Below are 26,921 nucleotides of genomic sequence, written 5' to 3' on the forward strand. Positions count from 1 at the left end.
ATTTCACAGTGTATGCGTGTGTCAAAACATCATGTTGTACAGTATAAATATATAGTTTTTATTTGTCAATAAAAATAAATATAAATTTAAAAAAACACATATTTAACCATGGTTAAGAATGTATGTTTGTGCACACTGAGGAACATATAATCTCCACGGTATCTTTCTCAGTGTTAGGAGGAATGGATTTTAAAATATTATATAAAAACAAGAAAAGACTAAAGCAGTACCTATTACAGATAACATTCTGAGGAAAAAGAACATTTGGACTTGCTAAAATGTTTTTGACATCTACATTGAGGACCCAAGAAAATGATTTTCTTTTTAGGTTTGATTTCAGTTATCTTGTCTAAAAATATCTGTGAACATTAAATTTCTTTGATCTTTGTCTACGTAGCTATCACACTCTGTAATGAGTCTTTAATTATATGTTTTTGGCACTGCACCTGGTAGGTGAGAAGGACTGTTGCATTTCTGTTGTTCACTCATCAAATAGCAATTACCCTTCAACTCTCCTTACCCCGTTACTGTGAAAAAAAAAAAAAAATTCACTTAATTTCTCTGCTGCCCACTAGAATCAGATAGTATAACATACAAATTGGTTTAGGAAAAAAGAATATGTATGGGTGGTATATGCTAATGCCTCTATGTTTCTTCATTGCATTCAAATAACTTCTTACTTTATTCATGACATAAACTTGGTATGAGCTCTGTTTCATTTGCAGGGCTTATAGATTGGGAATGTGATTTTTTGGAATACGTTTATTTTAACAAAATTCCACAAAACTAAACAAAATTGGACGTCCTGTGGTGTGCATGATAGAATTTTAACTATATTACTTATCTTAGGAAAATAAACCAATACATTTTTCTTGTGGAAGTTAACATTTTATTATAAGTTTGACTGGTTATGTTACTAAGAAGGCATCTTTAATAAGTGTCCTAACATAATTATATCTACTATTTCAAACATCTGAAGAAGGTAGAAAATGTGAGTAGCTTTTATTTGAATATTTGGAATACTCTTTCCCTTCGCTTCCCTTGTTGACCGTAGATTGAAGAGTGTATTTTCATTGTCAGTCAAATTTTTTGGTAATTTTTCCCCATCATTACTTTGGAGCAAGACCTTCTCTTATACTTTTCTAACAATAATGTTTAAAGGAAGGTGGGGAGGAAAATATTCTTGATTGTTAGCCTGTTAGGCATTCAGATAGATTTGGGCATAAGCCATTTCTTAGACTATCTCCAAAGTAACTTAGACAGCTTATGAAATTGATGTTAATAAATAAAGAACTTTTATCCTTTAGAGAGTGTGTTTACTTAAACTATTGCCCTCAAGAGATTTTTATATGTAACTAGAGCATTTAAAATTATTTTGTAAATATCTAAGAGGAATTTGTCTTTATGTAATATAAACAGCTAGAAAGAATGCACATTTCCTACTTTGTAAGGAGCTCCTAAAAATGGATGAGAGGCATGAAACATAGTAGGATTTTTGCAGTAAGACTGATAGAATAAACGCAGCCAGAGAGAAAGATGGAATGTCTTCTTTGGTGTTTCTAAGGAAATCATAATCTATCACAACATTGAAGTCAAAACCACTCAGAGGTAGAACTGGTAAACTGATGCATTCAGACTTTCTGAGTCACATAAAATAAATGATCAGTGACTGTCAGGCTTCGAAGGTTTATGCACAAATGTCTGAAAATGGTAGTGTTACATCAAATAGATATTTTATAATTGGTCAGAGATATCTCATGGATTAATCTACTATGATGAATAGTTTCCAAGGACATTCAAATGCCCAAAGCTTTTGTGTTTGCTTTCATGTAGAGAAACCTGAGTGGAAATATATGTTTTTATGGATCTAAGACCACATCAGTTGTAGTGTATACAAATCCACGTATATATTATACATGTTTATGTATTTTTTAGTGGATATATATATTGACAGTGAAACTATCTATGATGTTTATTTAGCTGAACAAATTTTCCTTTAAGGATGCGGAAAATACTAAGGTTTTCTTGGTTACTGTTTATGCAGATTTGATCCATGGACTGAATGCATGATACTGTTTATGTTGGGTTACATACTGGTTTTAATCACATGGAACTCTTTCTTTCCTTAAGTATATACAACTGAAATTTGGTTTTAGTTGCATTAAAAAACATTACAGTAGCAATATTGGTGTTAAAGTGAGATGTTTTCCTATAAAAAAAAAAAAAACCAAAAACCCACCACTCAAGATAATATTTAAAGTCTCCTCAACCCTTTGAATTAGTTGTTTCACGTGTTATAATTTTACCAAATTTCTGAATTCTCCCAAGAAACTCTGAACTATCATTCATTTTATTTGATGTTCCAGTGATTCAGGTTGTAGTTTGAGATTACACATGGGAATAGAACACCATTAGAGGGAAATAAAATCCTTTGTACTGAACACATAATCCTCTATACTAGCCTTTAGCACTGCACAAACAGTGATAAAGGGATGACATGACTAATATTGGACTCCTTCACATGAGACCAATTGCCTTTACAGCTTATGGGATTCAGTATAGAAGTTTCTAATTTTGGCTTTAACTCTTTTGAAAGAGATGTTAATTTGGATAATCTAATCATTGATGGACATGCAGTCACTGTTTTCTATTATATCTTCATTGTATATAGCATACTGAACTAATCTGTTCATTACATCATTATATTTAAGTGAAATGTAACTAAATAATTCAGAGTCTGAATCTCAAATTTATGGGAGAAAGGTTGAGGTTTTGGGAAACTGTGAAATGTTGTCCTTTACAAGAATCTGTGAGGGAGCACAATCTTATTCCCTCATTCAATAGGTACATTTATAGAAAATTTTCCTCGTTTTGCTTTGCCCTGAAGAGCTAGAGAGGGGAGAATCTTGCTTTTTCTTAGATTTAGGGTTAATTGAGTCTTCTGATACCTTCACTAAATGTAAGATTTTCTTTCCTTTGATCATGCTGATCAGTATAAGTGGGTCCTTTAAAAATAATGACCTTAGAAGTTCTAAAGGCTTGAGATAGGTTTCTGTTTTAAAACTTCAATATATTTTTGATATAATTCTGTCAGGATTATACATGAACTAAAAATTCTCTCCCCCTCACCATTATAATTTCCATATCTATTCTGATGTGAATTGGCCAGTACTAAATACAATTAGAATTAAGTATACACAAAATTGGATAGTGGCCAGTTAAAACACATGAGGTTGGCTGGGCATGGTGGCTCACGCCTGTAATCCAGCACTTTGGGATCCGAATCGGGCGAATCACAAGGTCAGGAGATCGAGACCATCCTGGCTAACACGGTGAAACCCCCTCTCCACTAAAAATACAAAAAATTAACCGGGCGTGGCGGCAGGCACCTGTAGTCCCAGCTACTCGGGAGGCTGAGGCAGGAGAATGGCGTGAACCCGGGAGGCGGAGCTTGCAGTGAGCCGAGATCGTGCCACTGCACTCCAGCCTGGGAGACAGCGAGACTCCGTCTCAAAAAAAAAAAAAAAAAAAAAAAAAAAGGTAATATGAGTACCAAATATTTAAATTATAAAGTCTCAAAAAAATTTTTTTTTAGAGACGGGGTCCTACTATGTTGCCCCATCTGGCCTCAAACTCTTGGGCTCAAATGATCCCCCTGTTTCAGCCTCCCGAATAGCTGAGATGACAGGCATGACACTGTGCCCCAATCTTATTTTTAAGCAAGTCAATAGAATAAGTTTAGTATAATTTTAGTCATCTGCATGTTTTATAAAAATTAATATAATTTTCATTAAGTGATTAAAAGTTGTGTTAATACTGTGGAAAAGGATTCTTTAATTTATGCCTAAAATTCATACTGCATTTTGGACTAGAAGATTCAAACAACATTCAGATTTTTGGCTTTTAACATTTTCCAAAAATTTCTTAATGGCTTTATTGTGATGTTTTATATACATTATTTCATTTAATAGTCACAAAGACTTCATGGGGTATAGGTAGTATTCTCATCCCTATTTTTAAAATAAAAAAACAAGCTTAGAAAATTTACGTATATTATCAAAAGTAACACAGCTAGAATATGTGGAGATGAGATTAGAACCTAGATCTGTTTTCCTCTAAAGCTTATGCATTTACCCATGCAGCTATGTGGCCCCACAGCATAATCCATTGATGGATGATGGAATATTTTCTTTATTTTTGGGTGAACTTGGAAAAAAGTCTTTGATTTTTAGCTTTTTGAGCAGCGTAACAGATATTAGCCTCCCTGGTAGATACAGCCAAACCTTTTTTACATAGGGTTGGAAGATGCTGTGTCACTGTGATTCAGACCTCTTGTTCCCAATATAAGCTTCCTGGCTTCCTTTTTAGTCTCCAGATATAATCTTGGCTGCTGGTTCACTCAAACATTAATCTTCCTGACTGGTCTATTGTTTTTGTTTGGGTGGTTCATTTGTTCCACTTGGTCTCCTGACATGTGACCACAAGTGTCAACTTGGATGTGTAGCATGTTAAGACAGTTCATTAACTTAGGTAACTTGATAACACAAAATCACCAATATGTTAATACCTTAAAAAGTGAGATCGTGGACTTATATAGCCCATCAAAAAAGAAATAGTATAAGCTACATTTTGGCTCTATTCTTTCTGATAAACTACCTTACCTAAATGTTGACTGAAAATTTGAGTTGAAGTCTCCAGTTATCTGTCCTTAACAGTATTTTGTAGATTTCCTATGATGCTCAGGACTTTAAAAAACAATAAAAACACAGATCGAAAAGTACTTATCCTATCTAAATAAATGAACTAAGCTGTTAAATAATGAAACATATGTTTGTCTGTCTAGGCATAGATATGTTGATATAAACTGTTCTGTAACACCACTAATTCTTCTTAAGCAAGGTATTAGAGCTATTAGCTAGATGTTATAGAAAATTGTGTACCGGTCCTGTTTTAGTAATTTCTAAGGATGTGGTTGAAATACGCATGCGCTTTGAAGTCAGATATGGATTTGAGGCCTAGAACTGCTACTTACTTGTTGAGTGATGTTTGGGAAGTCACTTAACTACTTTGCTTCTCAGTTTCTTTACCTAGAAACAATTTTCAGAATGGCTAAACTTGAAAAGACTGACAAGGATTTGGGGCAATTAGAACTGTGATATTTTGCTGAAGGAGTGCCAAATGAAATAGACACTTTGGAAAGCAGTTTTTAAACAGTTAAACATATACTTACCATAAGACCCAGCTGTTCCACTCCTAGATATTTTTTAACAGAAATGAAAGCATGCTTACACAGATCACTTACATGTCAATGTTTATATCAGCTCTATTCATAATCATCAAAACCTGGAGACAACCGAAATGCTCATCAAGTAATTAATAGATAAACAAATTGTGGTATATTCATACAGTAACAAGGAATGGAATACTAATACATGCAACGAAATGGTTGAATATCATAGTATTTATGCTAAGTAAAAGAAGCCAAACACAAAATTTGAAAACTGTACAATTCCGTTTATAATGATATTCTGGCATGCACAAAACTATAGGGACCCAAATCAGGTAAGTAGTTGCCAGGATGCTGGGAGTAGGGAAAAGGGATTGACTGCAAAGGGGAATAAGGGAATATTTTAGGGTGATGAAAACGTTTTATATCTTATTTGTATTGGTGGTTACATGACTATACATTTGTTAAAATGATAAATTTTACTATATATAAATCATACCTCAGTAAAAAGGAAAGAAAAAATAACTCATGTTTGGGTTGGTTATGAAAATTATTAAGAGTAATTTTCCTCCCCTATTTTTCTTTCTGTTTGGTTCTTCATTATTCTCTGCGTCTTCTATGTCCCTCATAAATGTAAGGTCCATGAGAAATGTCAGTTTCTTATTTCAGGGCTGAGATAGTACAGAAAAATTTATGTCTTTGTCTGTAATCTCTGAGTAAGATTTTAAATCAGGTCATCAACTGTATTCTTATCATTCTAGATGTTTCAGTTAGTACTAAATAACTCAGAGCTGGAATTTGCATACTCCATGAAATATACCAAATATATCTGTTTCAACTGGATTCCTTTTTTTTGAGAGACCGAGTCTCGCTCTGTGGCCCAGGCTGGAGTGCAGTGGCGCAATTTCAGCTCACTGCAACCTCCATCTCCTGGGTTCATGCCATTCTCCTGCCTCAGCCTCTCCAAGTAGCTGGGACTACAGGCGCCCGCCACCATGCCGGCTAATTTTTGGTATTTTTAGTAGAGACGGGGTTTCACCGTGTTAGCCAGGATGGTCTCGATCTCCTGACCTCGTGATCCGCCTGCCTTGGCCTCCCAAAGTGCTGGGATTACAGGCGTGAGCCACCGCACCGGGCCCTCAACTGGATTCCTGATCTGTGTCCTGTGGCACTGGGAGGGCACAGTATGGTTGGGAGGGCATGTAAAGCAGCCTTGAGTTCTGAACCTGAGTCTTGCCTGAGAAAGGCTTCCCCTGCTTCTCAGCAATCCATTGTTCCATGCCAGTGGTTCTCAAACTTGAGAAAGCATCAGATTCACCAGGAGAATTAGTTAAAACATACATTTCTATCTTCCTCCCAGCTACTGATTCAGTAGGTCTGAGGTAGGGCGCAAGCATTTTGATTTCTAACAATTGCCCAGATGATGTCAATGCTGCTGATTTGGAGTGCACACTTTGAGAACCCTTGATTTATGCTTACTTCTAGTGTTTCAATGTCAGAATTTCTGCCTACATGCTCACATACAGGAGCCAACAGTTTGTTTTGAAACTGCCTCCTCATTTCATGACCACTTTTGTATTGGCTGAAATCAGTATACTCTATGTATATGAGAAAGAGAAAGTGAGGGAGGAGGGTGGAGGAGAGAGAGAGAAAGAGAAGCAGTAAAACAGTAAGTGCTTGGCTGGAGTTCACAAAGTGTTTGATGTCTGAAAGGCAGAGAAATGGTGGTGCTGGCAAGAGAAAAAGGAAACAAAGCTATGTCTAGCCACACCTCCTTCCTTTTAACCTCTTGCGTATCGTCATCGTTCGTAATTATTTTATCCCCTTAGCAACGGGCTCATTTCAGGTTCTCATTCTCTCTACTTTAAAGTTTTAAAGACTCTTACTAGGCCTCCTCTGCCCATTGGCCTAAAATATTCTCATTTAAGACTTTTCCCTGTCTAGTTTGTAATAATAGGTCCTGCCTCCTCACACTTAAGTTGTATGATTGTATCTTTTTTTTTTTTTTTTAAGAAAAATAGTAATTTTCCCTGAATAAAACCAAAGTACCGTAAACTGCATCATTTGAAACAGGGGATGTGTGGGCGACTGATTTCAATTCAACAAATATGAATCATATTCTTGTGAATCATGCTTCCCTAGACCAAGAAAGAAATAACCGTAATAATTTTAATAGCAGTAGACATAAAGAGAATATAAGTAAAATTCAGAATTTTAAAAACAATTTGTGGTAAATTTAAAGAAATCATGGATTATTTCATCTTCCCAAATACCAAAGCGGATATTGAGGACTATATATAAATTTGTTCAGAATTCCTATTATGTAAAAGTTATTGCTGGGTACAGTGTGCTGTAATGATATCTGCTGATTTTTCTCTGTGATAAATTAAATTATATATTACATATTATTTAAGTATATTAAAGCTGATGTCCCTTTATCCCTCTACCACCACCTCACTGATTATCGAGGCTTTAGAGAAAATAGCTGGTTGCGCTAGATAATTACATGCCTCAATTGGATAGTAGCTTGTTGCCAATTATCATTACAATGCCATATTGATTTTTTTCTTGTTTCCGTTATGGAAATTCAGGCAGAATTTGTTTAAAATGAGTTTCTATGTATATTGTGGATGGCGATTGGTTCTGAATATGAGCTATTTTAAAAATATATTTTCTTCAGTGATGTGATGTCTTTGATATTCCCTTAAAAATTTAGGTCTCTGCTTTGTTGATAAGATTTACCTTAGGTAGCTATGAAATGGATAAAGACTGGAATGGAATGGTTTAAATATATACAGCATAGATATTATTATTTCACAGAAGTCTATATATTGATTTATGTTTATGATGTTCTTGGGTAGTATGAGATTGCTTATTCTATTAACCATACAGCCAATAAATTTAATTAAATTTAAATTAGCAAATACTTATTTAGTGTTGGCTCTATTTAATATAAATATTTAGTGGCTATATATGAGCTACCTTGCTAAACACTATGAAAGGTAGAAATATTAATGAAATGATATAACTATCTTTAGAGAATTTACATGCCAAAGGGGTAGGTAAGACATGGCAAGAATCATTATGATTATGTCAAGCAGTAAGAGATAAATATTACATGGAGATTTTGAGGAAAAGGAACTCATTTGATCGGAGGAATTACAGGGGAAAACATTAATGACTTAAAACAGCCAATTTTAGTTTTAAATAGTTGGGAGAGATGGAGTTGAGGTTACCTTCTTGGAAGAAAGAATAAATGAGCTAACATGAGGAAGTGCAAGGTAGGCTCCAGCAATGATAATTTGTCTGATTTTATTGGCACATGTGCATTAAGGCCTGAGGCTGGAAAGGTAGATTGAGGCTACATCATAATGTTGAGCCAAATGATTTAAAATGTATTAAGTAGTCCAGGGGAAATTTTTGGACGGAAAACTTTGGTTAAGGGCAATTTAATCTGTCATTTTATAAAATGATTAAAAGAAAAGAATGAAGTTGGGGAATCACCAGTTGGGAGTCCTCAGGCTTATTAAAGGAAAGATAACTAGGGCTAAACTACAATGTTAGCACAGGCATTGGAAAGGAAGAAAGGGGCCATTTGGAGGAGGCATTCTAGAAGTAGAAGTAGAAGTAGAATATTTGTGAATAATGCTCTACATTAGCAGTGTTTCAGCCTTCTGCCACACAGGAGACTTTATGTCCAGCCAATCTCCTAAACCTGCTTACTCAGCTCCTGCCACATGGAACTCCTCACAGTTCCTGGAACATTCTAAACACACTAGCTAATGCCTCATGACCCAATTTGCCCTTAATCCTTCTACTTGGAAAGTCCTCACTTTCAGAGTTCTGCTGAAATACCTAACCTTATCAAAGAATCTTTCCTGATCACACAATGAAAAATAGCAACCTGCCACTCCTTTCATTCTGTTCTCCAAGGTTTATTTTTCTTCATTGCATCAAAGCAATTATTACATTTATTATATAGTTAGTTATTTGTTCACTGTCTCCCTATCTCTAGACACTAGAGTCCATGAGGCTAGTTGCTTAGTTTTGTTGCTTGTTATGTATCTCTCTCACCTAGAACATGCTTGGAACTTTGTAGACACTCGACAAATATTTGTTGACTGAATAAATAGAATAAATGCAAAGGTGAAAGAAATGGGTCATCAAATAATTATGCCAGTATTTCAAGTCTGAAGAATTTAAAGGGTAGTGATGTTATTAATAAAGTATCAAAGAGTGGAAGATAAGTTGACTTAGGGGTATGGAAACAGAGGAAGATGAATTCAGCTTGTGAATTCATGCTTAAGTATGTCATGCTGGTGAAACAACCAAGGCAGTGCTGTGTAATGGGCAATCTAAAATGTGGAGAAGTCTAGGATTGAGGTAAAGATCACTGAGTCATCCTCATAGAGTCAATACTTGAAGCAGTGGGAATTGAAAAAATAATGACAAGCAATATTGAGACAGAATTATCAGATTTGAAAATTAAAATTTTATTTTGGATATTTAATGTTTGAAAATTACTAACTTACTTATACATCTAATTTTTTGTTTATTTCTTAGCTGGGTTAACAACTTTGGCCATGAAGGTCTTGGACTCTTATTGGATGAGCTGGAAAAGCTTCTGGACAAAAAACAGTAAGAATAAACACTAAAATTAAAATCACCAAAGGGGAAATGTTTCAGCACAACATAATATACATTTTTCTTTTATTTAGGCAAGAAAATATTGACAAGAAGAATCAGTATAAACTTATTCAGTGCCTCAAAGCATTTATGAATAATAAGGTAAGTAGTATTTATTTCTGCCCCTGTCACAAAAGGTGGGAACTTGCCCAACACTATGAAAGTATGAAATGAACAAAAATTTTTTTATTATTTTTTTAATTTCCAGGGTACATGTACATAGGTTAACATGTGCCATGGTGGTTTGATGCACAAATAGACCCATCAACCTAAATAATAAGCCTAGCATGCATTAACTCTTTTCCCTAATCCTCTTCCCCACCCCGTACCTATATTTTACTTATGTTTCTGCTGTATTAATTAATTGTAGACTAGTTATTACAGGCTTATAAATAATAAGTGTTTATAAAGTTTTACAGTGAGGTTAAATACACATTTGAAACCATATATAAAAGATAAATTTGATGTTTAATTTTCCAAAATATGAGCTATTGTTAGTTTTCTCAATTTTTTTTTTATTTCTATGCTGATATTTCAGTTTAACCAAAGAAGTCCTCACAGCATCCAGAGGATTTCAGGGATGATATAACTTCTGTAGATCTAAATCTGTTAAAAAATGGAGCCCTATTCCAATGTTTCTTCTGTTCAAATATATTGCTTTCATATAGGGAAGATAGATAAAACAGTACTTTCCATTGTCAATGCTGCTAATTTCCTCAGGAGGGTGAGCTAGTCAATGAAACAAACAAAAAAAATGATTGGAAAAATTGTATTTGACTCTTGTCTGTAATTTAGAAATGCTGTGTCTGATTCTTATTCTGTTTATTCCTCCAGTAATTTCTTTCAGGTGAACAGAGGTCTTTTTGATTTTATAGTATACTAAATGTTCAGAAAACATAACAAAAAAAAAGAAATGAACAAAATAGTGAGTGCTTGTTCAGTTTACAAAAGGGTCTTTATGTTGTAAATCCTTATAATATTTAAGTAATACTTACATGAAAGTTATACTTTGCTTCACAAAATATTTATTGGTGGGTTTTTGAAATCGTGCAAATGAATTAGTGTTGTTCCCAATTTAGGTAATAATGCTTTTTCTTTAATGGTAGTAGGAAAATTTAAATGTCATTTGTTGAATATGTTTCCACACAGAGAATTTCTGTTCTATTGAAAAGGAAAATTATAGGGATGGGTTGACTTATTTGCTAAGAACATTGTAAGATTGAGATTTCTCTTTCTTTTATGTTTTATTAATGTCAGCAAGTTTACATACATATAAGACATCTTTAAAAAATTGCAGGGCTTTTTATGTATATGTATAATACTAGTTGTATTATAAGGGACCCTGTGAATTTTAGACAATAATTTTTCTTCTAAAAATAGACTTTACTCAGGTTATGAAGTTACAGTATTTTTTCTGTAAACTATTTTTTTTACAGTCTTAGAAATGACCTCTTCATACCTATAGATAAAATATTATTGACTAATTCACTTAATTACCTAATTCCCTTTACATAGTATTTTAATAATCTCAAAATAGATAATAGAAATAATTACAACAATAAGTAGAAGTTTGCCAAATGTAAAATATGGCTATTCATAACCAATGCAATAAGATTATGTATTAATCTATAAACAGTCTCAAGCATATGGAAATACATATAAGTATATATTATACATACATGTATCAGCAAAGAATGTTACTATATCAGCATATGCAATGAATGCTTGCTAGTGGACATGAGACTCCTGAATATAATATGCTAGTTGTACTGTTTCTGGAAGTTTCTTATAGAAATATTCCCATCACTACTAGTACAGATTTTCTCAAAATCTGGGCTCTTAGTCTTTGACTACAAAGTTAAACAGAATCTGATGCCTAACAAGGAAATAATGAGTATTGCTTCTTCACAGCTCAAGATAGATCTCTTTCTTCAATTGAGGGAAACAATGACATAATGGAAAGATAACACAGTTCTAGAATTCAGGAGATATAGTTCATACTTTGTTCCTAATAAGTTGTGTGGCCTTTGGAAAATTACTTGATCTCTCTGAGTATCAGTCCCCTCATCTGTAAATTTAGCTATAGGACCCTTTGTTCTAAATTCTTATTGACTCGTGTTGTCAATTGTCGTGGCTTTTCAGGATGCTAAGTAATTTTAATCAGGACAGTCACTAGAGAGAGTCATAATAGTAAGATTCTTATAGAACCTTTTTTTTTTTAACAGAACATACTTTGATTTGTCAACATTTAGTTTCTTAAGAGTTTGGCAGTTTTGAAAAGCATAATGATTTGACTTACATTATTCGAAATTGATGTTTTTAGTTAGGCCACATTAATGTCTTGTACACAGGTGCTCAGAGCATGGATTAATGGGTCTTTTGAATTATAGACATGTGAAACAATAGGCATAAAATATGCCTTCAGAATAGAAAATATGCAGTGATCTTTTCACTTCATGTTGGAATAAATGGTCCAGATCAAGGAATTAAGCTTTTATCCAAAATGACTTACACATCAAATTTTTTTGCCCCATGGAGTTTAGATTACCTACTTCAAAAACTCCTTTCTTTTATCCAATACATGTAAAAATAGGATCATAAAAAGCAACCCATTGTTTCTTAACTTCCAGTACTATAATATTGCTCTGATGTTTCGATTAATGATTTTCCAGATATATTTTTCGTGTCTTCTTTTTTATTTTTGATGTGTCTCTATATATTAAAAACTGCTTTTAAACATTAAGTAAAATTTTTAAAACCTAATGATTTCACTCTCAGTCTCAATGACTCATAAAGCTATTAAGTTTGGTAATTGCATGGTCATTGTCTCTCAGTTTTGCAAATGTGTTTTTCACTAATATTCATTACTTTTAATCATCTAGTGGCCACCTTTATATATACTTATCTATTTTGTTTTTGTTGCTTCTTTCCAGACTTATTTCTTGCATTTTCCTTTTTTTTTTTTTTGGTCTTATCTCCATATATTTTCCTATTTATTATGACCTGTGATAAACTCACATTTAAGAGCTTTAGCTATGTTCCCCATCTGCCACTCGGAGTTCTTTTAGAAATTAAATTAGGGCTGATGGAACTATTCATATGGCTGGTAATTAACTAAAGTTTAGCTGAAATGGAAATTTTGCTCCGATGAAATATCCAATTGCACCGTTAGACTGTAAAATGAAGCAAAAATATTTTATAAGAAATCTGAAAAATACTTTGTGGGACAACGATAAAATAATATATTGCTTTCTTAATGTAATGAAAACTCAAGTTTTAGACTTTCATTAGAATTTCTTTACTTATTTATTAAATTCATGCATGCACACACATGCACACACATATTCATGCTTAGAAAATAAATGAAAATGGTGTTTTCTCTCCTTAGTTGACTTCTGACACTTAATAAAACCCAGGTGCCATTTCTTTAGGTTCACAGCTTTTGTAGTGCAGCACAGCTGTCTGAATCAGGGAGGATAAGAGAGACAAGGCATGGGAATATCCATACTGAGGCTTCTACTGGCATATAGTATTCAAAAGAGCCTTTTAAAAAAAATTTCTGTTTTTCTTCACCTTAATTTTTCATACAAACATATTGGACAATTTAACCACGAATTCCAGACATCTCCAGGGAGACCCAATGACATAAGTAGAATCTTACTTTAGAAAATCATATCAGTATGTGCTTTATATGTTATTCTTTGTTGAAGAAATACTGATTGTTCCCATATTTCTCCAAATTTATGGAATTTTTAGGGTAGGCTAATGGAGATCATATCTGATCAAGGAGCAACAACTCCAAGATGCAGTGATTTCATATAAAAAACAAAGACAGATAACTGCATTTGAAGAATATTCATATAATTAGGTAGAACCTCATTGTGGGGGTATGGGTTTTTGGAAGATCATTGTACGTTGCTTTTTTAAATTAAAGATATATTCCATAGACATTCTGAACGAAGGTTTTTTTTTTTTTTTTTAGTTTGGATTACAAAGGATTCTAGGAGATGAAAGAAGTCTTTTACTATTGGCAAGAGCAATTGACCCCAAACAACCCAACATGATGACTGAAATAGTAAAAATACTTTCTGCTATTTGCATTGTTGGAGAAGAGAACATGTAAGTATTACTATATTATTATATTTGCTGCATGGAAAATGACACAAGAAATTAATAGGTCCTACTTTTGTTCTCTTTCTTTGGATAACTTTCATGAAAACAGTATTTTAGATAATTTTTAATTGAAATTTTTATCTTGCCTGTTTATATTTTGGCTTCTTTGTTGACATTATAGAAACTAAGTTTAAACAGATAAAATCCTAGTGGGAAATTCTTGAAAGTTGGATTCAAAGTGATTGAGCAGAATTTTGTTTTGCTGAAGGTACAGCAATCATTAGAAAGTGTACAAAAGTCAGAGAGTTATTTTGGCAAATACACACACATACATACACAAACACTGTGCTGCATATCACACAATTTGAATAGATGCCTTTATTTTACATTATCTTATAATAGTATTTTACTTTATATGCCATGGTAAATGAAAATTATTTGTAAAGTGAAATAAACCCACCTGTTAGAAAAAAACGGTTGTTGATAATTATTCAAAGTGTATATGTGCCACCAAGTGCAGCAAGTTGTTGCTGAACATGCATTTGATCACATCTTCTTATGGAAATAATATTGAATCAGAAGCAAACTTTCAGATTTGATGACATTAATAAGGCTAGTTTGTAATGAACCCTTGTGACAAAGAATCAAATATCTGCTAAGGACCCGAACCAAAATATTTCCTTGGAACACTTTGCGTGACAGTAATAATGTCAATTTGAGTCAGAACAGGACTATGCAAAGATTTAAGGATGTTGCAATATGTTGACTTTCTCATAACTGTTAGAGTAAAATGAGATGTTGTTTAGTGTTAGCTACTGTCCTCAGAAACCAAAAGACAAACACTAAACAAAAATATTATCATATTAAGTCTCATCTCAATGATAACAAACTGAGAATGAGATAACATATGTAAAAGCAAGGATCCTTAGATTTTATTTTTTAAAAGTCAGTTTATACATGTGTAAGAAATATTTTTTAATCACTTAGATTTTCAATATTCATAAAATACAATGTAGTCCAGTATAACTGTTATGATTTAATTATAATTTCAGATATAATTTGATAAGAGTAGTATACTACATAGAGATTAATTTGTTTTAGGCATTGTATGGAGATACTTACCAATATTTTTGGTCAGTTTAATAAGTTTCTTGTGCTAGATAATTATACATTCTTCTTTAATTACCCGGGCTTTCCTTTTTAGAGTCTTTTTTCTTTTTCCATTGTCAAAAAATGTTGATTAAAAAAAAATCTTTAAAAAATAATCACTCTTTCCAGAACTTTATTATAAAATTACAATCTGTTTATGCTTCAATAAACTGTTAATAATTATAGGTGTCATATTATGTTTAAGTGATATTAATGTTAACACATGAAATATGAAAACCTGAAAATTTAAATTTTAATGTTTATCACTTAAGTGTTCTTTTTTTAATGTCACCCAGAAAAGTTACTTTCCTTAAGATTTTTAAAATCGAATTTTCCTTTTGATGCCCTAAAATTATTTAGAGCTATCAATATTTGCCTTAAAGAAATATACGGACAGGAACACAATTCCTATATTGTAATGGTCTTTCAGTTAGACTGGAGGAATCAGTTCAAGAAATCTATTTTACGTGATAGTGACTGTGGTTAATAACAGTGTGTTGTATACTTGAAATTTCCTAAGAGTGTATGTAGACTTTAATTGTTCGTACCACAAAAAAAGTAAGTATGCGAGGCAATGTATGTTAATTAGCTTGATTTAGCCATTCCAGTATGTATACATATTTGAAAACATACAATTTCCATCAAAAAAGCAAATGATAATTTTTAAAAATTCTAATGGTATATATAAACATCAAATACCAGAAAGAAAACAGGGAATACTGAAAGGACCCATGCTCATAGTATGTGTATGAGAAGTATTTCTCGTTTCTGTTTCTTCTTTTTTCTCTACAGTCTAGATAAACTTTTAGGGGCTATAACAACAGCAGCAGAAAGAAATAACAGGGAACGATTTTCACCAATTGTGGAAGGTTTAGAAAATCAGGAAGCCTTGCAATTACAGGTGAGTTAGTTTTGCCTTAAATTGCTTCTAGAGTTATATTTAGAGTACTCATTTTGTATGACATCAACTCCATTTTAGCTGGCATTTAAGTAGTATGGAATGTAAAACTAAAATTTTTTCTGTTGCTAGTTTGTGAGAATTGCAATTTGTTTAAAATTAGGAAAAATACTCTTGAATTATTATAAATGTGGCAGTTATGGCTGTCATTGATATTTAGACAAGAATTTTGTAATTAATGTAATAAACCAGGGAAATTGAAGCCTTAGCAATAATTAAGGCAAAAGGGCAAGCAGTTCAGCCAATGCCATTATCCTAACAAGTGTTAGTGAAGTCGGTGGGCTTGTAGAAATTTAAGATAATTAAACACATCTCTCTTTGTGCCATTCAGACAACATTCAAAGGTGTGACTCACCAGAATAGAAGGGATTGAATTGCAATTCTTAGGTTAGTGTTCATTTGATAGCACTGTGTAGACACAACTTACTAAATGCCTTCTTTAGAAAATGACAAAACTCACTATCTTTACCTAGATGGTTTCAGGAAATGATCCATTTTATGAATAGCTCTGTTCTTGAGGGATGAGAATGCATATTTATTGGCTGAATTTATGGTATGAAGTCCTGCACTAAACATTTTAATTTGCATATATTATTTGATTTAATTCTCACAACAACCTAGATATGCAGGTATTACTATAGTATCTTTGTTTTGCTTATGGAACGAATAAGTTGAATGAGATTAAATAACTGGTCTAACATGACACAGTTTTTAAGTGTCACAGTCGGAATTTGATTCCAGGTTTTTGGTCTCTGCTAATCTCTCTTTTAGACAATGTATACCATTTAATGTACCATAGAAAATTCTCTGCATTTTCTTTTTTAGTTCTCATATTGTTGTTCAACAAAGAGAAGGTAGTTTCCACATTTAATTTTATCAAGCTACTTAGCATCGAATGTTTAACTCTTAAAATTTCTTGCTTGATGTGAAACAAACACAATTTTCTCCTTTTTTATGTATTATGAAGTATTTGTATTTTTGTTTGCCAGAGTTTGAAACGGCATCAGATAGATGAATTGGCTTGTCTAAAGAGAATCTATAATGTTACAAGATTGTAATACCTCTCCAAATGTTGAAGGATCTTTGTTAATCATGACTTCTACTCCAACTATATTGAAAATTTTGGATCAACTTTTATGGTGTACTTTTATGTCAAATGTATTATTTATTCATTTGTTTATTAAGATGGAGTCTCACTCTGTTGCTCAGGCTGGAGTGCAATGGCGTGATCACAGCTTGTGGCAACCTCTGCCTCCCAAAGCAATTCTCCCTGCCTCAGCCTCCTAAGTAGCTAGGATTACAGGCATGCGCCACCATGCCCGGCTAATTTTTTTATTTTTAGTAGAGATGGGATTTCGCCATGTTGGCCAGGCTAGTTTTGAATTTCTGACCTTAGGTCATCTGCCCACTTTGGCCTCCCAAAGTGCTGGGATTATATTACATATTTTAAAGATTGGTATATTTTTCCCCAGTGTTTTTTAATAGTACATCGTTTCTTATAAAATTTAATCTTGATAAAATTTTATACCTCTACTGAAAGGTTGAAAACTGCCTTTTTTAGATGACTTTGAAAGTTTTGTTCATGTTCCTGTGGTTGGGCTTACCTAACTAAATTTCACTGGTTTTTCAGATACATGTGTATGTTTGTATTTCTCTTCGAAAGTTTGTTGAGTAGGAATGAACTCTTTTATTTATATTCAAAGTTTTCATTACATTGATATATTTTTAAAATCTTCTTTAAATAAATTTTTAGCTACAACTCTGTGAGTTATGTATTATTACCTCTGGTTTACTGATCAGGGAATTGAACTGGTGGAAGGCACTCCAAAATCACCCAGCTGTTAAGGGATAGAGCTGTAATTTGAACCCATGTCTTTGTGAGGCCAGAATTTGAATACGGCATTGCCTATACTTGGAAGGGATGCCTCTGCCAATGAGTAGTTCACCCCAAACAATGAGATGGGAAGGACATTTGCTAGCCTTCAGGAAGCTGGACAGAATGGAATGATAAAGTGACAAGTTGTTAACAAGTAACATATGGAAGAATCATAGATGTCTTGTTAAGTATTCAAGAAATTGTTGAATACTGATTATAGATGCAAACATATGCAAACCACAATTTAAAATTTCACATTTTAATGAGCTATAAAATTAGTAATTTGTTATATACAAAGACTAGTACTCTCACAAGAATTGTGAAGTGAGTTTGTTTATTTAGACTATTTAATGTGAATGAAAAGATGTCCTCTAAAAGTTCAAAAATATATTCAGAATACAGAAACAAAAACCCAAAAGTTTAAATCTGTTGTTTAAAAAATATAATTAGTGTTGTATTTTAACAGAATTACTTTTCTATTTCTGTGGTATCCTGAGACTTCCCAAAATGTTATTACAGTCTCGGGAAGTAATTTTGTTAAAATACAGGGCTAATTATGTTTTAAATAACAACTATATACATTTTCCCCCCTTTTTGGGGTTTTAAAAAAGGTTATTAACTTCTCACAGATTCTTTTTCCTAGCTTACCTTTAAAGTGAAATTTTGTACCTATGATAGAATTTTCATTATCTTCAGGAGTTCAAGAAATAGGTGGAAGATAAATCGCATATCTTCATACACTCTCTCTTCATTGACTTTCCTTCAGCTTAGTAGCATTCTCCGGTCTCTTCTGTAAAGCACAGATTATACACCAGCAGCTTCTTTTGATCTGACTTAACCTTCTAACTAGCCTCTTGTCTCTCTTTTTCATTTTAAAGTCCATGCCTCTAGAATAATCCATATTTGCTTTCTATGTTTTCTAAATTACCTTTTACAACTCAACTTTATTACAGTTCTCAAAAAGATTTACAGTGAGTGTCTAATTTCAAAATCCAATGGCCTCTTTCCAATCTTGATCACTTGGCACTATTGATCACCTTCCTCCTTGAAAATTTTACTTCCCTTGGCTTTCTAGGCACCATTCTCTCCTCTTTTAGTATCATTTTATATACATACATTCATATGCACATACACATATCTACATGTACATGTATATACATACAGACACATACTTTTTTAAACAATTTTGTCCATGAATGTTCTCAATTGCTTATCTAGTTTTACGATCCAACTGTGGTAGTAATTCTTCAGATTTATATATCCAGCTCAGTGACTGGTATCATAAAATTAAGAAATTAAAAATAACATTTACAACCCATATGCCGGGCAGTGTTTAAAATACTTTAATATGTTATCTCATTTAAACCTCGCAGCAATTGTATGAGAGAGATAGAAGTATTATCCCCATTTTATAGATAATTAAACTGAGGCTCATAGAGGTTAAATAACTTCCCTAGGGTCACAGTGTGAATAGAAGGGAAAGCACAGATTATACACCAGGGAGTCTGGCTATAGATAACGTGCTTTAACTACTAAGCTGTAACTCCTTTTATATTAAAACTTAGCTTATTATCTCTTTCTGTTAACCTGATTTTTCCTAAGTCTTCTCTTCTTTCTGTGTTTCCTATTTTCGGTTATAGAGATATCATCTTCTACCCAATCTTTAATTTTCCTCAATACTTCTTTCTTTTTTGTCCGCTGTATTCGTCATCAAGTCTTATTACAAAGTATAGTATTGACTGTGAATTTAACCCATTCTACTTCCACTGCCTTTATCTTCTCCCACCAATATTATTTCAACAATTTCCTAATTAGTACCCCATACTGACATGTTCTTTCTCTCCAGACAATACCCTACACTATTGTCAGTTATCCTTAAAAGATGAGTCCAATTCTAATATATTATCATTCTTAAAAATCTATGCTCATGAACCATTGCTAACTTTTTCATTGTGGCCCTAACTTAATATTCTGGCCTTTGAGCCTGTCATTCTCCCAAATGTACCATATGTTCACGCCATACTACATTTGGTGTTTCCCAGATATGCTGTAGACTTTTAAATGCTCTCAAACATTTTATCATGCGGAACACTTTGCCTGAAATACCTATCTTTCCCCACCTATATCTGTTTCTTCTATGTCTTGTATAAGTCTGGGAAGGCTTCAATAATGAGGTGATATTTTAACTAGGCCTTGAAGGACAAGTAAGCATTTTTCATAAATTATCTTTGCTGATAGAGAAGCAGTACTATGGTAGGATGAGAGGTGAAAAGGGCTTCCAGGAGGTAAAATAGAGGCCAGAATAGTCTGGCAGTCACTTCATAAAAAACAGTGAGGTAATACCAGCATCCAGTTTAAACTGCTTTCTAGATAGCCCAGGTAGGAAAACCTAAGATATACTGAGCATGAATAATGGTTTATAGAACGGGAAAGTAGTATAGTTAAAATACAATGATGTACTATCAAAACAGCCCCAGTCTTCACAGGCTGCTGTTAGTTTGAAAGGTGCCATGTTTTTACAGTATTTCAATATATACAAAGAAGTGGAGTAGCATAATTTAATACATTTAAAAACTGTTTTCTAACATGCTGAAAATAATAATGAACTCTGCACATTTTGTAATTAGATATGGTACACAAAAACAGAGCTGTAAATATGCCCTTTCCTGATGTGTGATAGCTTCACTTATCCAGTCCTCACCTATTTAATAGCTTTGTCCTTTGGAATATAACTGAGAACTAAAAAATAAAACAAAAATAAAATAAAACAATCTGAGCAGCCTACAAATGTCACCAGATCTATCAAGTAAGCCTCATGGTGAGAACGACTTTTTGGCCTTTAATCAGAGCCTATTTATTCTCTTTTCATATGTTATCTTAACGAACCCAATTATCTGTTTTACATCCACAGCAGACTAGAAGTGCAGGTTGGAAAGTTGGGAGAGGGTTTATTCCAGAATCGTACACTGGAATCATCAAGAAGTGACAACTGACAAGCTGGCAGCAGGGGAGGGGTAGATAGAAATGTAATAAAAGACTGAAACTGGAATGCAAACGATAACAATAGACTTCACAGAGCGCAGAGGCTAGTAGCCCTGCACACTTCAGTACCTCCCGAGATACTGAGTTACACCATACCTCACTAACTCACATATTTAGTGATGACCCTGACTCAACAGGAAATTGTTAAATTATATCTAGTTTATTTTGCGTAAGAATGTGGGAATTATATAATTCATTTCAGAGAGTGTCCCATGTGAAACAAGATGTTGATACTTAAATAGATAAACAGATATATGGACCTATTCTATGTGGCTTGATTCTTTCCACAGTGGTTCTTGAGTGTTGAGATTTTACTGCAAGCATACTTGTAAATTAGCCATTAGTGTACTCAGACCATCACATATGAGGGAGTAGCTTTGGACAAAGTATTAATCATTTGTCAGTGAAAGTGCATTTATAAGAAAACAAGGCATCAAGGCTTATGAATATGGAGAAAATTTGTGGAAATTAGCATTTATAAAGTGTTGAATGAATGCTTGATATTACTTAGGAAGCTTGTTCTATTTATTGACAGTTTTATATTATTGTCATTTAGAAAATAGATTACTATAATGGGAGGTTGTTTAGAGATATTTGTACAATGTAGTCATTTTTGGTATTGACACAAAACTAACTTCTGACTTAAAGAAGGATGCCTTTATTTTAAATCTGTTTCAACACTGAATAATTGTCAAACCTATCATTTTCAGTAATAGAGGGTTGCCAGTGACCTCCATGATATAAAAAGGAACAGGCCGCTTTTGAAGTCATTATATTAGCTTCCTCAGCACTATTTGGCCTATTGATCACTCCTTTATCAAAGCTCCCTCCTCCCTTGACTTCCATGATACTGAACTGTATTAGCCCATTCTCACATTGCTATAAAGTGCTACCTAAGACTGGGTAATTTATAAAGAAAAGAGTTTAATTGACTCACAGTTCCACAGGCTGTACAGGAAGCATGGCTGGGGAGGCCTCAGGAAACTTACAATTGTGGTGGGAGGCGAAGGGGAAGCAGGCACACCCTGCTTCCTGGAGCAGCAGGAAGAGAGAGAAGGGGAAGGTGCTGCACACTTGTAAACAACCAGATCTTATGAGAACTCACTGAGTATCACAAGAATAGCAAGGGGGAAGACCGCCCCCATGATCCAGTCACCTCCCATCAAGCCCCTCCTCCAACACTGAGGATTACAGTTTGACATGAGATTTGGGTGGGGATACAAATCCAAACCATATAAGCTCTCCTTGTTTTTCCTTTACCTATGTTTCATTTAAATTCTCTTATTTCTATGCTTGACCCTTAAATTTGCACATTCCTAGAGCTTGATCCTCAGTCCTTTGGTACTTTGCTTTTCTCATATTGATGATCCTTGGGCAATCTCATCTATCCTCACAGCTTCAATTAACTACCACTCATATGTGATATCTTTATCTGATCTCTTCTCTTCCTCCCAACTCACAGACCCCATATGTTCAGCTGCCTCCTGACTAGATTTCAAATTCAATATTGTCCTTAAATATACTTATCTTCCTTTTTAAAAAAATCCTTCTCCCTACTCTAATCCTCTCTCCAGCCTTGACCTGCATTTCTCTTGTATTCCCAATCCTGGTTGACCTTAGTATTACCCACCAATTAGCATATAGCAGAAACATACTAGTCATCTTAGAATCTACCCTTACTCCATCTTCCATTCCATTAGTCACCAGATCCTGTCAATTCTATATCCTTAATGTTATATTTCCCTTCCTCAACATGGTATCCTTCTCTCTCCACCCTCACTGCCATTTTTTAATTTCAGAGCATTGTTACATCTCACTGTTTTATCCTTTCCCTGTGTTCTATTCTTCATTATGGCCCCGTTTAAATTATCTTCCCCAATGTTGTCTTTCTGAAATGGTTTTCTCAGAAATGCACTTCAGAATGCCTTAAAGTCCAACATTGGCTTGCCGTAGTTCACTGCTTAAAGTCCAACAATGGCTTCCCACAGTCTCCAGAATTACGGTCTAGTCCTAGCCCAAACAAAATACTTCATCTGGCTGTTGCTTTCTCTTTCGCCTCATATTCCACCACCCTTCTACATGTGTTTTTAGTCTAGTCATATTGTGCTTTGTTTCCTATAGATTTTATGCTGTTTTATTCCTCTACCTTCATACCTTTGTACATGACTTCCGTTGGCTTGGAAAGTACTCCATTTCTCAATTAACTTGCTCTGTACATTCACATCTTTCTTTTCTCATACTTTGACTTAAATCATCTTTGTTCCTAACTCCTGCTGGGCTAGGATAAAGTAAGACCTTGTTAATGTCAACAGAGTACTTAATAAGGTCAAGTGTGGAACAGTGTCAATAAAATTTTAAAAGTACAATTTGTCACAGATAATGGCAATATGGATAATCTGTCTGAGAATGCCCTAGAGTTGTCAATTATTGTACCCCATAGCTCTATGAATTGTGATTAAATAGATAGATGTTTGTATAGTTTTCAAGCCTGTAAGTTAAAGTCAGTAAAAGGTTCTAGCATTTTTCCAGTAATTTTATGGAGATATTTGTGTTCAAATATTTCCCTTTCTCTGTCACTTAGGTAAACAACAACAACAACAACAAAAACTTAAATTTCTTTTTGTAATGCTATGTCTTATGCCAATAAAATTGGAAATTTTTAAATGTCATTCACTTACTATATTTTAATTATTTTATTTGGGACAGTTAAGTGTTACAAATAAACCCTAGGCATATACAGATGAGCTTTGCCTTTTGAAAATTTATCATCTGTTTTGTAATATTTCACCCTTTATACCATACCACCCCAGAATGAAGACAACAGCATCTGGTGACTAAAGAATGTAGATGATTATTGTAGAAATAAAATAAACTGTTATAGTAAAGGAAGGATCTTAATGTGGTAGAAAACTGATAATGATTCAGTGTAGTATATAATTATACATGACATAAATGATTGGATACTTTATCACATGCACAGAACTGGTAGTTTTTAACTATGTATGCTTATGTATTCATTTAATAGGATATATATGCATCTCATGTTGAAATCTTATGACATCACTGAATGAAAATGCAAATATGGAAATTGATTGTATTTACTAATTAAACATCAGAATTGTGGCCCTAGCATGTGTATTAATAATGGAGGAAATTCACTGATTTTTTGTGACTTAAAAAAAATTTTTTTTTTGTCATGTTTAAATTTACTTCTTTTATTATTATTATTATTATTATTATTATACTTTAGGTTTTATGGTACATGTGCACAATGTGCAGGTAAGTTACATATATGACTTTAAAATTTTGATTCTCATGGAAGCTGTATTTGTAACAATAGATATGGCGGACCATTTTGAAACATAGCCATTATAAAGACACTAAGGAACAGAGCAACTCTGGATAATGGACTTTGTGATATTCAATTCAAGGGCATTTGTTTTCTTTCTAAGATAAGGAGAAATGATATCAAGCAAGATTTGTGCAATATAATGTGGTAGAAAAAATCCAAGGCTAAAGGTCAAGAGAGCTGAGTTCTAGTTGTATCATTGGGGCTTATTAGTTATGTGATCTTGGGCAAATCATCCAATGTTTCTAGGTTTTCAGTTTCTTTGCTTTTAAATAGCATATTGGACCAGAGTATTTTATGTTCTGTCTAGCTTTAAAATCTCATGATTATTTTCTGTCTCTGAAGTTGAATTTTTTTTTTTTTGGAAAGCAGATTGATTTTGCATTGTTAGAGGACATTAGAGTACACTCATCTCTTAAAGATTTATATACTTGGAAGTTGAGCATATGAATTTTGAAATTTTCATTATTCAGCAATGAGTTTCATAGTTCTTTGAAGTTAAGGTTTCAGAGATTAGGCCAGATCTCTTTTTTTCTTTAAAATCTCCAGTGTAGTGCTATTCAATCAAACTTTCTTACATGTTCTATGTCCTTGCTATCCAATGTGGTAGCTACTAGCCACATGTGGCTGTTGAGCACTGGAACAATGGCTAGTGAAACTGAGCAACTGAATTTTTAATTTTATTTAATTGTAATTAAATAAGTGGCTCCCATATTGAATAGCACAGTACTGTAGAGTGTGTGTGTGTGTGTATGCAAGTGTTCACATGCATATACATGCTGAGTATGGAGTGGGGTGGCAGAAGTAAAGGAGAGGAGTGGTAGACCATTATTTTCGATGATGGGATGCCATTTATACTTAACTGCTCAGGATGTACATGAAGTGGAATTTAACCCACTCCAAGAACCATTTTCTACTTTTGCTTTTTTTTTGCATTACATTATATATTATGATAGTCACTATGTATACTAGACAATATATTGTTTGTATTATTGTATGTTTTTCTAATTAACCTATAGTTTTAAAGCTACATATCCCCAGTATATTAAGCATGTTGCACCAGTTAAATCTTATCATCTTACCCATCCTTAAAATCTTTTGTTGCGAGAATCTATAAATGGAGTTTATGAGACCTTTGGAATGTGCTGGAAATTATATTTGTAGTAAAATGATACCATTTATAATCATGAGTTTCCTCCTTGCTGTGTGGCCTTATATAAGTTATTCTATCTGCTTTGAGCCTCCGCTTCATCATCTGTAAAATAAGGATAACAGTAATACTAACCTTGTGTGGTTTTTATGAAGATGAGATTAGATGGTGAATTATGTAAAGGACCTAGTACATTGTCTAATAACTAATAATAATAATGATGATGATAATAGTTTGGGATTTTGTATTTAGCTATGAATTCAGGATACATACAATGGGTTTGTCATGTTTATAATTAAGTAGTAATATATTCTTCCCTTTAAGCTAATTTAAATTTAATTTTGTATTTGTAAATAGTGACAATTATTTCAGTTTTGAATTTGAGATATCGTTCCTATTCTCTGAAAAGGGCAGCACCTGTGTAACAGCATAAAGGAATAGCAAAAATTTAGATGACCTTTTTGTTTTCCACATTCGTATTACAATATACATATTTCTGTAAAATAATATTATTTTATTAGCTTATGTTGGAAAATGACATGATAGCATGTTTATTCATCTGTTATTTGTAATTAATTAAATATCTATTAGAATATGATATATAATAAATGGTACATTGTTAAGCCAGTACCTTTACCATTTTAAAACTGACTTCACATTATCTCCTAATTATTATATACTATAGTCAATGGATGGAACGTCTTTGTTTTCATATTAAACTATATGTTCGTACATTGTATGTAAAGTATTTAATATATTGAAACATTATTAAAGTTATATTGATACATTCATTAATTTTATTGACTTTTATTATCTTTATTGTCTCCTGATCTGAATACTTTTATTTGTATAAAGATACAATTGCAGGACTCAGTAACTTGTTTCTTACAGAAATGTTCTCTTTACTTGTAGGGTATTAATACAAGCCATTAAGCTAGAATTTCTTCTGGCAAAAACAATCCTAACAGATGGCAACTTTTCTCTCTATTAATTTTGGATTGGACATGCACTTTGGCTTGTTTGGTCATGTCACAGTTGCAACATAACAAAGAGTCATTCAAGCAAATACAATGATAATATAGCTGTGGACATGTAAAGTATGCAGATTTATAGCCTAGCCTATCAAAACTATATAAAGATTTACATGATTTCCTATTGTAAATAGGAAGGTTAAGTAATCCATTAAAGCATAAGCTTCATACTAACTTATCTGGTATGTCTTTAAAGGTAATGCCAAATGTATGGCAAATATTTAGTCAGTTGTCTAAGTGTTTTATCTTGATACTTGAACGTTCATAGAAATTAGACTATACTGTTGTATCATTCAGATATCTGGTCATGTTAGAAACAACCTTAATCAGCCCTTTTAAA

General features: G+C 33.2%; 1 protein-coding gene across 5 annotated transcripts in view; it reads left to right on the top strand.

Moving 5' to 3' along the window:
• The window catches only part of DIAPH2 (diaphanous related formin 2), a 908,418-nt gene that overhangs the window by 227,264 nt on the left and 654,233 nt on the right, over nt 1-26,921 (top strand). For all 5 annotated transcript variants that reach the window (XM_054470847.2, XM_054470849.2, XM_054470850.2 and 2 more), the window contains 4 exons: nt 9,791-9,865; nt 9,946-10,015; nt 13,896-14,032; nt 15,968-16,076. In XM_054470847.2, the coding sequence (XP_054326822.1) occupies nt 9,791-9,865; nt 9,946-10,015; nt 13,896-14,032; nt 15,968-16,076 (391 nt within the window). The remainder of the gene's footprint in view (nt 1-9,790; nt 9,866-9,945; nt 10,016-13,895; nt 14,033-15,967; nt 16,077-26,921) is intronic.

The sequence above is a fragment of the Pongo pygmaeus genome, chromosome X (genome assembly GCF_028885625.2).
Source record: "Pongo pygmaeus isolate AG05252 chromosome X, NHGRI_mPonPyg2-v2.0_pri, whole genome shotgun sequence".
NCBI classification, from domain to species: domain Eukaryota; kingdom Metazoa; phylum Chordata; class Mammalia; order Primates; family Hominidae; genus Pongo; species Pongo pygmaeus.